The sequence below is a fragment of the Aethalodelphis obliquidens genome, unplaced genomic scaffold, assembly GCF_003676395.1.
Source record: "Aethalodelphis obliquidens isolate GAN/ISIS:26980383/991018 unplaced genomic scaffold, ASM367639v1 scaffold59, whole genome shotgun sequence".
Classification (NCBI taxonomy): Eukaryota; Metazoa; Chordata; class Mammalia; order Artiodactyla; family Delphinidae; genus Aethalodelphis; species Aethalodelphis obliquidens.
Window position 1 is genome coordinate 4,678,648 of NW_020838003.1, and position 15,120 is coordinate 4,693,767.

Sequence of the window (15,120 nt, forward strand, 5' to 3'; positions counted from 1 at the left end):
CCAAGCATTTCTATTAGGTCAAACTAAAGGGAAAACAATTTACAGTCAAAATCTGTTTAGAGTTCTATCATTAGCCATTTTATCATTACCTGATGAAATAAAAATTTTTCAGTAAAGCCAACTGATTTAAGAGATAACATATAATACTAAACTTTATATTTTTAAAACTTGTTATTTAAAATCGGATGTGCTTAGAGGGAGAAGCATGAGGGCTGTGGTGGTAACTTACGCCCTACTTAGCGTGTCATCTGCACTGGTTACCCTGAGCGCCACCCGCTGTCACAGACCCCAGCGTGTAAGAAGGCTGCAACGACAGCAGCCTACTTCTCCCTCACTAAACAGCAGTGGGTGCTCCTGGCGGGAGGGCAGCTTTCCTTGCAGGTCATCACCCAGGCTCCTGTCCTGTGGCTCCTCCATCCCCTAGGACCTCACTGTCCTCTGTAAGCAGCCTGTGGAAGGGGAAATAAAGTAAGGAAAGACCCCACTAAAACTTTGGGCCAGAAAGCACCACAAACTGCTGTGTCCACGTGTCATTAGTGAGAACTGGGCAGGTAGGTGTCCCCAGGTAGGGAGAGGGAAAGTGGGGTTGGGACACAGTCTCTAGTTGGGCAGCAGTTTCTCAGTGACAGCTGTACTGTGGAACGGGAGTACAGGCTTCTGTGACACTGTTCCTGTTGTCTTTTTTTTTTTTTTTTTTTGCGGTACGCGGGCATCTCACAGCTGTGGCCTCTCCCGTTGCGGAGCACAGGCTCTAGATGCGCAGGCCCAGCGGCCATAGCTCACGGGCCCAGCCGCTCCGCGGCATGTGGGATCCTCCCGGACCGGGGCACGAACCTGTGTCCCCTGCATCGGCAGGCGGACTCTCAACCACTGCGCCACCAGGGAAGTCCTTCCTGTTGTCCTTGGCACAATGTAAACATTTTTGTATCTGTTCTTCTGCCCTTTTATTTGGTTCACATCCTGTAGTGTCATAAATATATTTGGTCTTTGTTCCTGGCACAGAGCTCCTCAAACCCTGGGAATTTCCTGAGAGATAGGAGTATCTTGTTATTCATAATGAGGCCCTTTAGATCACGCCTGAGCTTCTGCTAGTCAGGTGACTTAGATGGGGCCCCTAGATAGCCTCGGGCCGGGGCTGGTCACTGGAAAGACCAAGTGATCGGAGGCTTGCAACTTCCAGTGCCACACTCTGATCTCCAGGACGGGGAGCGGGGCTGGAGAAGCAGCTCTATAATGACTCAGATGGTGAGATTTAGTGCGCTTCTGGGTTGGCGAACACAAGGTGCCGGGAGCCCTGAGAGGGCATGGAAGCTCCACACCTCCACCCCATACCTTGCTCTGTGCATCTCTTCCATCTGGCGGTTCCTGAGTTATAGCCTTTATAATAAACTGTAATAGTAAGTAAAGCAATTTCCTGAATTCCATGATCAGTTCTAGAAAATTATTGAAACTTTGGAGGAGGATGTGGGAACCCCCAATTTACAGCCTGTCAGTCAAAAAGTATAGGTGGCCCAGGACTTGTGACTGGTGTCTGAAGGAGCGGCAGTCTTGTAGGACTGAGCCCTTAAATCTGTAGAATCTGACACCAACCCCAGGTAGTGTCAGAATGGAATTGACTCATAGACACCCAGTTGGTACCCACAGAGAATTGGTTATTGGCGTTGGAAAACACTCCACGTACAAACCCCACTAATTTATTAAACTCTAATTAAGGCAGACTGAATCCATTCAATCTGCAGAAGTTACCCACTGGCTGAAGAATAACAACCTTTTTCTCTCTTGCTTCCTAGTTATTAATATGTAAAAAGAAAACTTTTCTAAAAGTTTTGATTACGGGCCACAATGTTTAGTTATGTGATTACATTCACTGATATTGACAGAACAAACAGGGAGTTCAGGGTCACAGAAGGAATCCTGGTCAGTACCTTGGAGTTTGTCCTCCCATTCTGGGCATTATACCCCATCTTTCAATTTCATGTGAAAGAAGCATTTTAAGCTGAAAAAGAAGAAGGCTATTGCCTCAGCACCACTAAAGATAACAAAAAAACATGTGATTATTCCAACACACTGGTATTAGCACAAAATAACACCTATTAGGTACTTTTGCTTCTAGCTAGTACTGCTTTTAAGTTTTACTGAGAGAGCGCTGAAGACTAGTTTATTTCAAAATAGAGTTTACAGGACAGGGTATCTTTTATTAAATTTTCACATAAAAAGAAAAAGGCACTAATTATAAGTAACACCACAATTAATTGGGCATCATCTCTCTGTAAAGAATAGGCAAGCAATGTATCATTTTAGTAACATTTTTTCCTGGTCTTTCACTTTCTGTATCCTCTCTTCTTGATTTCTAATCATTGAAGACATTGCTGAAAATGTTGATAAAGCAAAGTTAGAAAAGCAACATTACTCAGGCTTTAAATTCTATTATGCACGTCTTAAAAGGTCAGCTTGCTACCACAGAATAGATACATCCTGAGCTCAATAAGTTCTCAAAAACTACAAAGTAGCATATTTTTTAAAAGACTGAAATTATGAAACAGAGCTAAGGGTAAATCTTTGCTCTTTCAGTTGCTTTAAATGAACATGATAGAGAATTCCCTGGTGGTCCAGTGGTTAGGACTCTGCTCTTTCACTGCTGAGGGTATGGGTTCAATCCCTGGTCAGGGAACTAAGATCTCACAAGCTGTGCAGCACAGCCAATAAATAAATGAACATGATAATTATTGTTATAGAAGTAATACATACTAATTGTAAATAATTTGAACACCTCAGAAGGGTACAAAGAGGGGTAAAGGTCATTGACTTTGTTCCCTCAATCTGTTGAACTTCCCCATCCCAGGTCATCACTGTAAACCTGTCAGTGAGTATCTTCACATGTGTACACACACACACACACACACACACACACACAGAGTTTTCTTCTTTACACAAATGGAAATATGTGGTAGAAATTGTTCTGTAGCTTGCTTTTATTCACTTAACAGAACGTCAACCTCTTTCCAGTTCAGCTCATGATTTGTTATGACTGCACAGTATTCCATTGTGTGGATGCCCCATGTTAGTAAATAAATTTTTAAAAGTTGTTTCTTATCTTTGTTTATGAACATGCTATAGGAAATACTTCAGACTTTTGTATGTACAATGTCTCCTTGCAGAATAAATTGCTAGAAGTAGAGTTTCTGGGTAAAAGAATACATGCACTTTAAATTTTGATAAATGTTCCCCAAATTCTCTCCAAAATAGCTATTGCAGAATTTCCAAGACACACTCTACCCAGACAATGCATCCAATAAAAAGTATTTGTCTAAAAAAACTTTTAAGAAGTTTTTTAAACAAATACAACATGTTTTCCATTTGGATTATTACATGGTAGGATGACTCAGATAAAGTCCGAAATATAAGTCAAAGTGTGAATAAAAATGGGGTCAGTAAGATAATGCATCTTCCTTAAAAAAGTTATGATAAACTTAAACTCAAACATTTTCCTTTATGTTTATATATGCAGGCATCTGGAGTTATCATAAAGAAGTTGTTAATTTTCTTTAGTAACAATTTGGAATAACTTTAGTACATTAAAAAATGTGCATTTTGGAGCTAGAAATTGCAGAGGTCAAGTCCCAGCTCTATTACTCATTGTGTGACTTAAAACTTACTGACTGATTGTGATCTTCAGCTTCCTCATCACCAAATGACATAATATTAGCACCCACCTCCCAGTGTTGTGAAGCTAATTAGTAAGACACTGAGTACAGGGCCTGGCACATAGCTGGTAAGTGCTCAATAAATGCTAATAACAACTATTATTATTAATAAGGTTAAATTTATTTTAAAAGGATTTATTCTTAGAAAATTATTTATTATCCTCCATCTAGCAACTTATATTCTCTAGAGATGGAAGATGAAATGAGAATAACATGTATCCTCCAAAATTAATTTCTTTCTGACAAAGGCTCCTGGATTCATGTCAGCAAATCATAAAACATGACAGCCTCCCAAATCCATGGGAACATCCACTAAGAATTTATGCCCCAAAAGTTGTCTATCATCTGCAGAGTACAACAGTTTCTCATTTGGAGAGCTTCAGTATATATTTTTTAAATTTAATTTTTTTTTCATTTTTTATTATTTATTTATTTTTGCTTCAGTATATTTATATGCAGTTTATCTTTTTATTGAGTGATTCATGGGGTGGCACAGTCTCCTATACCCATGCTAATTTAAATCCTCTATAATGCTAAATACTGTTGTTTTGTTTTCTGGCTATTAACTGCAAACTTATCTTGGCTACTGCCATACAAATTCTCATCTACAGACCTAACAGGGACAAGAAAGACAGTGTATGGGAAAGTCTCATGTGAAATCAGCCGCTCAAAACATGTGTTCTATTGAGGGCTAGTCAGCCATATTATCATCCCTATTAGATGAAAGAGGAGAGCAGGGCTAAAGTGACCTGCCCAAGGTCACACTATTAATCCAGGCATTAGGCATGGTTAAGACACTCATATTTTGACTGAGGTTTCTGAATTTCTTGTTCAAGATCCTTTTCAGTGGGACTACAGATAAGAGGCTTAACCTGAAGGGAAGGTGAGTATTCTTTTGAACAAGGAAGATCTCTCCAAAAATGTACACTGTACCTTCATTCTTCATCTGTAAATCTTCTACCAGAGTCTGCAAGCTTTCCAGTCTGTTCTGAAGCTTCCTGCATGTTTTTCCAGTTGTTTCTATTGGCTGAGACTGTGAAGCTATTAGAAAATTGCTTAGATGTGGTATTAAAAATCTATTCAGTATTTCATCTTAGATATCTTTCTCTTACAGGTTAAACAATCTTTCCTTTAAAATAATGAAAAATTTAAAACACTATTTGAAAATAAAGAAACGTTTTATCTAATACTGCAATACTAGCTTATCTGATTTTGTTTCAAACCAATCTGATTTACTATATTTTAACTAGGTAGCATTAAATGTGATGAGTGTGAAGAACACTTCAAGTTTAATGATACATTCTGCATTATAAATGACAACTTTTCATACCAAAGCTGAGTAGTTCCAGTAACTTAGAGTTTGGAAGCACAAGATTTAATACTGATGCTGGCAACAGCTTTGAGTGTGTGTGAGGCCAAGTGCCCATTTCAGTTCTTGACACCTGAATGAGGATAGTATTAAATGATGGGAGAGAGGAGTACAGATGCTGACATGGCCACAGTGAACCTAGAGTAAATGTGGCAGTAGCAACTGAGGAGAGGCTAGAAGCATTCGAGCTATTCTCTAATAAGTACGCTAAGTTTTGTCAACCTCTAAAAAATACTGGTTGTCAATCACAAGATTTTAATTTTGAGCTTAGCCTCTGACTTGCTGTATAACTTTGAAAATACTTTTGATGGCTCATTTTCCTACCAAAAGACTCTTTCACTTCAAGATATTAAATTTTAAAGGCAATCATCTAGGAGTTATTTTGGTTCAAGAGAATAAAAAATAATTTCTCATTGAGAAATTTTTAACGTAACACAAAACATATGAAGTTTGATGAGTATCTGACAACAGGGTAAAAAAAGAAAATGCCACGCTATTATGTAACCACAAATTAATAATGGGGTGACCAACAGCACTGTTGCAATAATCACTGCTGTAATAATGAAGTAATTTGCTACTCTAAATTTTTTTTAAATATTAAAGAATAACTTAGAAGCATAAGAGATGAAGGAGGACACAAATGCAGAAAAAGATGGTAAAACAGAAACTGTACTAAAATCTGTGATTAGGTCCCGATTTCTTTCTTTTTAGGATCTAAAAATATGTTAGGCATAGAATTTCAAAAGACCAGGAACTGACTTAACAATGATGCAACAACTTGCCTAACTTATCCCTTATCAAAGAGAATGATACCACAGAGCACTGGAGCCGTTTGAATCACTGTCATATATGATGAAAAACATTTCAATTTCAATTCAACATATACATATTTAATGTCCACTTATTTATCAGGCTCTTATTCTAAATCAAATCATTTCCCCATCTGTCTTAGTGAATAACAAATGAACTTAAAATTTTAAAAATGAGAACATTTTGGTAAGTTTGTATGATAGACACTTGCACTTACAAAGGCAGAGACTGAAGAGAATGTAAATAATTTTAGAGAATGTAAATAAGAAAGAAAAGTCAGACACATCAGAAACAAGAACTAGAATCCTGCAGCCTGTGGAACGAAAACCACATTTGTGGAAAGATAGACAAAATGAAAAGGCAGAGGACTATGACCAGATGAAGGAACAAGGTAAAACAACTAAATGAGGTGGAGATAGGCAATCTTTCAGAAAAATAATTCAGAAGAATGATAGAGAAGATGATCCAGGACGTCGGAAAAAGAACGGAGACAAAGATCGAGAAGACGCAAGAAATGTTTAACAAAGACCTAGAAGCATTAAAGAACAAACAAACAGAGATGAACAATAAAATAACTGAAATGAAAAATACACAAGAAGGAATCAATAGCAGAATAACTGAGGCAGAAGAATGGATAAGTGACCTGGAAAACAGAATGGTGGAATTCACTGCCGTGGAACAGAAAAAAGAATGAAAAGAAATGAAGACAGACTAAGAGACCTCTGGGACAACATTAAACACACCAAAATTTGCATTATAGGGGTCCTAGCAGGAGAAGAGAGAGAGAAAGGACCCGAGAAAATATCTGAAGAGATTATAGTCGAAAACTTCCCTAACATGGGAAAGGAAATAGCCACCCAAGTCCAGGAAGCGCAGAGTCCCAGGCAGGATAAACCCAAGGAAACACGCCAAGACACGTAGTAATCAAACTATCAAAAATTAACGAAAAATTATTCAGAGCAACAAGGGAAAAACAACAAATAACATACAAGGTAACTCCCATAAGGTTAACAGCTGATTTCTCAGCAGAAACTCTACAAGCCAGAAGGGAGCAGCATGATATACTTAAAGTGATGAAAGGGAAGAAACTACAACCAAGATTACTCTACCCAGCAAGGATCTCATTCAGATTCAATGGAGAAATCAAAAGTTTTACAAACAAACAAAAGCTAAGAGAATTCAGCACCACCAAACCAGCTTTACACAAATGCTAAAAAACTTCTCTAAATGGGAAACAAAGAGAAGAAAAGGACCTACAAAAACAAACCCAAAACAATTAAGAAAATGGTCATAGGAACATACATATTGATAATTACCTTAAATGTGAATGGATTAAATGCTCCAACCAAAGGACACAGGCTTGCTGAATGGATACAAAAACAAGACCCATATATATGCTCTACAAGAGACCCACTTCAGACCTCGGGACACATACAGACTGAAAGTGAGGGGACAGAAAAAGATATTCCATGCAAATGGAAATCAAAAGAAAGTTGGAGTAGCAATACTCATATCAGGTAAAATAGACTCTAAAATAAAGGAGGTTACAAGAGACAAGGAAGGACACTACATAATGATCAAGGGATCAATCCAAGAAGAAGATATAACAATTATAAATACATATGCACCCAAAATAGGAGCACCTTAATACATAAGGCAAGTGCTAACAGCTATAAAAGAGGAAATCGACAGTAACACAATAATAGTGGGGGACATTAACACCTCACTTACACCAATGGACAGATCATCCAAAATGAAAATAAATAAGGAAACAGAAGCTTTAAATGATACAATAGACCACATAGATTTAATTGATATTTATAGGACATTCCATCTAAAAACAGCAGATTACACTTTCTTCTCAAGTGCTCATGGAACATTCTCCAGGATAGATCACATCTTGGGTCACAAATCAAGCCTTGGTAAATTTAAGAAAATTGAAATCGTATCAAGCATCTTTTCTGACCACAACACTATGAGATTAGAAATAAATTACAGGGGAAAAAACGTAAAAAACACAAACACATGGAGGCTAAACAATACATTACTAAATAACCAAGAGATCACTGAAGAAATCAAAGAGGAAATAAAAAAATACCTAGAGACAAATGACAACGAAAACACGACGATCCAAAACCTATGGGATGCAGCAAAGGCAGTTCTAAGAGGGAAGTTTACAGAAATACTACCTCAAGAAACAAGAAAAATCTCAAATAAACTATCTAACCTTACACCTAAAGGAACTAGAGAAAGTAGAACAAACAAAGCCAAAAGTTAGTGGAAGGAAAGAAATCATAAAGATCAGAGCAGAAATAAATGAAACAGAAACAAAGAAAATAGCAAAGATCAATAAAACTAAAAGCTGGTTCTTTGAGAAGATAAACAAAATTGATAAACCATGAGCCAGACTCATCAAGAAAAAGAGGGAGAGGACTCAAATCAATAAAATTAGAAATGAAAAAGGAGAAGTTACAACAGACACCGCAGAAATACAAAGCATCCTAAGAGACTACTACAAGCAACTCTATGCCAATAAAATGGACAACCTGGAAGAAATGGACAAATTCTTAGAAAGGTATAACCTTCCAAGACTGAACCAGGAAGAAATAGAAAATATGAACAGCCCAATCACAAGTAATGTAATTGAAACACTGATTACAAATCTTCCAACAAACAGAAGTCCAGGACCAGACGGCTTCACAGGGGAATTCTATCAAACATTTAGAGAAGAGCTAACACCCATCCTTCTAAAACTCTTCCAAAAAATTGTAGAGGGAGGAACACTCCCAAACTCACTCTATGAGGCCACCATCACCCTGATACCAAAACCAGACAAAGATACTACAAAAAAAGAAAATTAGAGACCAATATCACTCATGGATATACATGCAAAAATCCTCAACAAAATACTAGCAAACAGAATCCAACAACACATTAAAAGGATCATACACTATGATTAAGTGGGATTTATCCCAGGGATGCAAGGATTCTTCAATATATGCAAATCAATCAATGTGATAAACCATATTAACAAATTGAAGAATAAATCTGTATGATCATCTCAATAGATGCAGAAAAAGTTTTTGACAAAAGTCAATACTCATTTATGATAAAAACTCTCCAGAAAGTGGGCACAGAGGGAACCCACCTCAACATAATAAAGGCCATATATGACAACCCACAGCAAATATCATTCTCAATGCTGAAAAACTGAAAGCATTTCCTCTAAGATCAGGAACAAGACAAGGATGTCCACTCTTGCCACTCTTATTCAACATAGTTTTGGAAGTCCTAGGCAGTCCGAGAAGAAAAAGATATAAAAGGAATCCAAATTGGAAAAGAAGAAGGAAGACTATCACTGTTTGCAGATGACACGATATGATACATAGAAAATCCTAAAGATACCACCAGTAAACTACTAGAGCTAATCAATGAATTTGGTAAAGTTGCAGGATAAAAAATTAATGCACAGAAATATCTTGCATTCCTATACACTAAAAATGAAAGATCAGAAAGAGAAATTAAGGAGATAATCCCATTTCCATGGCAACAAAAAGAATAAAATACCTAGGGATAAGCCTACCTAAGGAGGGTAAAGACCTGCACTCAGAAAACTATAAGACACTGATGAAAGAAATCAAAGATGACACAAACAGGTGGAGAGATATACCATGCTCTTGGATTGGAAGAATCAATATTGTGAAAATGACTATACTTCCCAAAGCCATCTACAGATTCAATGCCATCCCTATCAAATTACCAATGGCATTGTTTACAGAACTAGAACAAAAAATCTTAAAATTTGTATGGAGACACAAAAGACCCCAAATAGCCAAAGCAATCTTGAGGGAAAAAAACAGAGCAGGAGGAATCAGACTCCCTGACTCCCTGATACTATACTACAAAGCTACAGTCATCAAGACATACGGTACTGGCATAAAAACAGAAATATAGATTAGTGGAACAGGATAGAAAGCCCAGAGATAAAGCCATGCACCTATGGTCAACTAATCTATGACAAAGGAGGCAAGGATATATAAGGCAGAAAACACAGTCTCCTCAATAAGTGGTGCTGGGAAAACTGGACAACTACATGTAAAAGAATGTAATTAGAACACTCCCTAACACCATACACAAAAATAAACTCAAAAAGGATTAGAGACCTAAATGTCAGACCAGACACTATAAAACTCTTAGAGGAAAACATAGGAAGAACACTCTTTGACATAAATCACAGCAAGATCTTTTTTGATCCACCTCCTAGAGTAATGGACATAAAAACAATAATAAACAAATTGGATCTAATGAAACATTAAAGCTTTTGCACAGCAAAGGAAACTATAAACAAGATGAAAAGACAACCCTCAGAATGGGAGAAAATATTTGCAAGCAAAGCAACTGACAAGGGATAAATCTCCAAAATATATAAACAGCTCATGCAGCTCAATATTAAAAAAACAAACAACCCAATCAAAAAATGGGCAGAAGACCTAAACAGACATTTCTCCAAAGAAGACATACAGATGGCCAAGAGGCACATGAAAAGCTGCTCGACATCACTAATTAGTAGAGAAATGCAAATCAAAACTACAATGAGGTACCACCTCATTGTAGAATGGGCATCATCAGAAAATCTACAAACAACAAATGCTGGAGAGGGTGTGGAGAAAAGGGAACCCTCTTACACTGTTGGTGGGAATGTAAATTGATAAAGCCACTATAGAGAACAGTATGGAGGGTCCTTAAAACACTAAAACTGGAACTACCATATGATCCAGCAGTCCCATTCCTGGGCATATACCCTGAGAAAACCATAATTCAAAAAGAGTCATGTACCACAATGTTCATTGCAGCTCTATTTACAAGAGCCAGGATATGGAAGCAACCAAAGTGTCCATTGACAGGTGAATGGATAAAGAAGATGTGGTACATATATACAATGGAATATTACTCAGCCATAAAAGGAAACAAAATTGAGTTATTTATAGTGAGGTGGATGGACTTAGAGTCTGTCATACAAAGTGAAGTAAGTCAGATAGAGAAAAACAAATATCGTATATTAACACATATATGTGGAATCTAGAAAAATGTTACAGATAAACCAGTTTGCAAAGCAGAAATAGAGACAGATGTAGAGAACAAACGTATGGACACCAAGGGGGGAAAGGTGGGTGGGGGTGGGATGAATTGGAAGATTGGGATTGACATATATACACTAGTATGTATAAAATAGATAACTAATAAGAACCTGGTGTATAAAATTTCCTCTAAACTGAAAAAAAAAAAAGAAAGAAAAGTCATTCTCAGCATTTAAAAGAAGACTCAAAATCTTATAATAAAATAGAGAAAAAGGTCATTATTCATGTCAGAGAAAGAAACATAATATTTACCTATAATATCTATGTATATTTACTAAGGGGTGTGTGTGTATGTGGTATACAGTAACTATTCTATTTAAATAAGACTCAATAAATAAACAAATAAAGAAGACCCACTTAAGCACACACCCACCACACAGCATCAATTAGAGTGTACATATAAGAACACCATGTGAACCTTTATTAATTCCAATTAATATAATTATATAATTAATTATATAAATAATATAAAAATATAATTAATATAATTCCAGTGAACTTTTAAGTCACTGGAGTAGGAAATCAATTAATCTCATCAGTTATATCAGGTTATTCTTACCTTTAACAGAATCAGGTGAATGAACAGGCTTGGTGGATCTATACTGTGGTGTGGAACCTATAGAATCTTCAGCCGAACTAGTTAGGGATGAGTGAATTGGAGACTTCTTAGGAGAAGAATGGAATGAATGAGAAGCTGAATTTTTCACAGATGGACTTCCTAAAATTTTACAAGAACAAAAACAAAAGGACAGAATTACTTAAAAATAATATGCTGCATCTCTCAAAAAAATCAAACTCTCATGAGACTATGTTCCCAATCATGGGGCTGGGGTGTGTTCTGATAAAACCCCAAGGCTTTGGGTTGGAACAGAAAAGGGCTACATCATAGGAATAAGGAACTGGACCTGCCCTTGGGGATCCTGAGGTCCATCTTCAAATCATCTTAATTCCTGATTGGATTAAATTGATCTGGGATTGCTGGTGTCCTTGGCTGTGTACCAGAAGCAAGCATGAATGCTCTCTGGAGGAAGGTGATCATATTCTAAGTCTGAAACCATCTGTACAATTTTTCACATATGTCTGTCATACAATAAAAATAACCAGGCATATGAGGAGACAAAATAACATGGCAGAAAACCAAGAGAAAAAAAATACAGGTAATAGATATAGACCCACAAGGTCTGGATAATGGAGGCGCAGACTACCACATATTCAACAGCATTACTCCAAACCCCAAACAAGTTCTTCTTATATAAAGAAAATCATACCTAGGTATATCAATAAAAACTGCAAAAAACAAACAAATAAACAAAAAACCCAGAAAAAACCCAAAGACAAAAACAGTCTTAAAGCTGCCAGAAGGGCAAAAATGGCAGATTACATTTAAATGAGCAACATTTAAATTTAGAGCTGACTTCTTAGTAGAGACACTGGAAGCCAGAAAACAGTGGAATATTTTCAAAGTGAAGGAAAAATGTTAACCTAGATTCTATATTCAGCAAAAATGTTCCTCAAAAATGGGGACAAAATAAAGACAAGTTCAGGAAAACAGAAACTGGGAGAATACATTAAAGGGAACATTAATGGCATAAGTAAAATGATAGCAGATAGAAAGTAAAGTGTGAATATGTGGGTGTATCTAAATGAATTTTAACTGTACAACACAATGCAAATGATCCATTATGGTATTTACCTTTACCTTTACATGTGACAACAACTGCATGACAGTTGGAAGGAAAGTGAATGGAGTTAACATGTTCTCAGGTACTCACAAATTATGAGAAAAGGTAAAGGCACTCACATATTAATCTAATAAAACAAGGATATATGTTGTATTCTCTTGGGTAAACATTGAAACAACAGTATAAACATATAAGTGAAGTAAAACCTGAAGGAATTAATTGTTCAATTTCAAATAAATGCTCTTTTCTTCAAAATATTAGTTCTTAAAGATTTCTCACAAGTTAAAGGTTTAAAAATTAAAATTTGCAATTATTTTATTTAAGAATATTATGTTTTTATTTTAGGTATACATAGATACTCTTCTACAAAAGACAAGAAAATATGGAAACTTACCTTCTTCTATCTATTTCACCTCACACCTCGATTTTCCCTATTTACATTATTACTGTCCAGATTTATAGCTACAGTTTGTTGAATAACCATCATTTTCACAGTATCATTCTTTCCCATTTACTTTGTTCTCTTCCATAAGAAGGCTGATAATGTGTCTGCTTATTTGCCTTCGCCTTCCAAATCTAACATATTCTGTATCATTATCTTTCATGTTTCTTAGGTTTAAAAATTCCTTTTCCGTAATTTTCTCCTGGGGTCCATCATGTCCCTGACTATGATTTCAGTCATGCATATCCTAATTTTTATTTTTCTAAGGCTTTCCTCTGTAATGTTATTATTTTTTCTTTTCCATATCTAGCCCGGGTTGTGCCATTTTGTTTTTCAACAGATTCTGTTATTTTCAATCTCTTCCTTGATCTCCTTGTTTTATAGAGAACATTTTGTCTTTGGAAAGTATATAGAGAACCATCTGTCTCATTTCTTTTTCTTTTCATCCATTCAGTAATTATTTATTGAGGACCTGCTATGTGCCAGGAAAGTTCTAGGTACTGGATATATCAGGGAACCAAACAACTAAAGACATATGCCCTTGTGCAGCTTTTGTCTAGCAGGAGGGGACACACAATCAACAACATAAATTAGTAAGTTACATAGTATAAAAAAATGCTAAGTGTAATTTAAAAAAAGAAAAAGATAAGGGGGACTGGGATTGTGGGAGGGTTATAATTTTTACATAAGGTGCTGAGAGTAGGTCTCACTGGGAAAGTGACATCTGAGCAAAGGCTTTAAAGGTGGTGAGGAGGCTAGCAGTGTGGAGGGAAGCATTGAAAGGGGAGCCACTGCAGGGTTTTAAGCAGGCTCCATTTCTGTGCTTTCATTAAAAACTCACCTGCAGATGGGAATGTGAAGCAACTAGGTGGATCTTCCAACTCTCCTGTGTGTAATGTGACTGGCTCTCTGGAAGCATAAGAATGGTCATGCAAACATTCCATTTCAAAACTCAGTGTTAAGATTTATTGACAGAAACAAGCTAATGAAGGCAAAAGTGATGGCTTAAAATATAAGCCCAGGGCTTCCCTGGTGGCGCAGTGGTTGAGAGTCCGCCTGCCGATGCAGAGGACACGGGTTCGTGCCCCGGTCCGGGAAGATCCCACATGCCGTGGAGCGGCTGCGCCCGTGAGCCATGGCTGCTGGGCCTGCGCGTCCGGAGCCTGTGCTCCGCAACGGGAGATGCCACAACAGTGAGAGGCCTGCGTACCGGAAAAAAAAAAAAAAAAAAGCCCAAGATGGCAGCCATAACCCAAAACTGCAGAAGTCCTAAAATACCCTATGAGGGAGATCCAAAGTTGCATCACCTCTATGTATTCAGTGCCCATGAACATTTTGCAGAATGAAATGGTAATAATATATAATCTTGGTTAGAAAATTCATTTTTGTGTAATAATAGCTATAAAACCCAATGTTTCTCTCATGGATTCTAAGAGATGCAATCTTAATGACTCACTTAAAAATTAAAAAACCAAAGGAAAAAAACACCTCCTTAGCAATAAGTATCGCTTTACAAAACTATCAGACCTATTTAAATCAGTAACTTGAACTAAACTACATAGTTCTCTGTAGGATGGGTACCAGTTTGATAATATTATGACAGCAGCTCTGAAGGTGGTGCCCTTGCAAAGGGGGTTTGTGAGGTCAACACTGTTTTTATTATAATACTAAGGTATTATTTTCTTTTTAACTCTCAGTCTCAAACAAGTGTATAGTGGAGTTTCCCAGAGGCTCCATGATATCTGATATCACAGCAGATAAATGCAGAGGCAGATATGAGAATACAGCTATCTTTCATTAAGCCATGCATTAAATTGATGATTTAATGATTTTTAACGATTAAGTCTCAATGACTTTTTTCTAAAAACATAGTTATTTTTCATAATAAAATATGTTATTATGGTAATATATAATGTACTTTGTTACTTTTAAGTGAATAAATATCAAAATGTTTTAATTTTTTAATGCTTAAAAT

General features: G+C 36.6%; 1 protein-coding gene across 1 annotated transcript in view; it reads right to left on the reverse strand.

Moving 5' to 3' along the window:
- Nucleotides 1–2,292: 2,292 nt before the first annotated feature.
- The window catches only part of CCDC158 (coiled-coil domain containing 158), an 83,048-nt gene continuing 70,220 nt past the window's right edge, over nt 2,293–15,120 (reverse strand). Inside the window, exons 20-23 of the mRNA XM_027087607.1 lie at nt 13,987–14,054; nt 11,581–11,739; nt 4,638–4,745; nt 2,293–2,369 (exon numbers count right to left, since the gene is read on the reverse strand). Of these exons, the coding sequence (XP_026943408.1) occupies nt 2,293–2,369; nt 4,638–4,745; nt 11,581–11,739; nt 13,987–14,054 (412 nt within the window). The remainder of the gene's footprint in view (nt 2,370–4,637; nt 4,746–11,580; nt 11,740–13,986; nt 14,055–15,120) is intronic.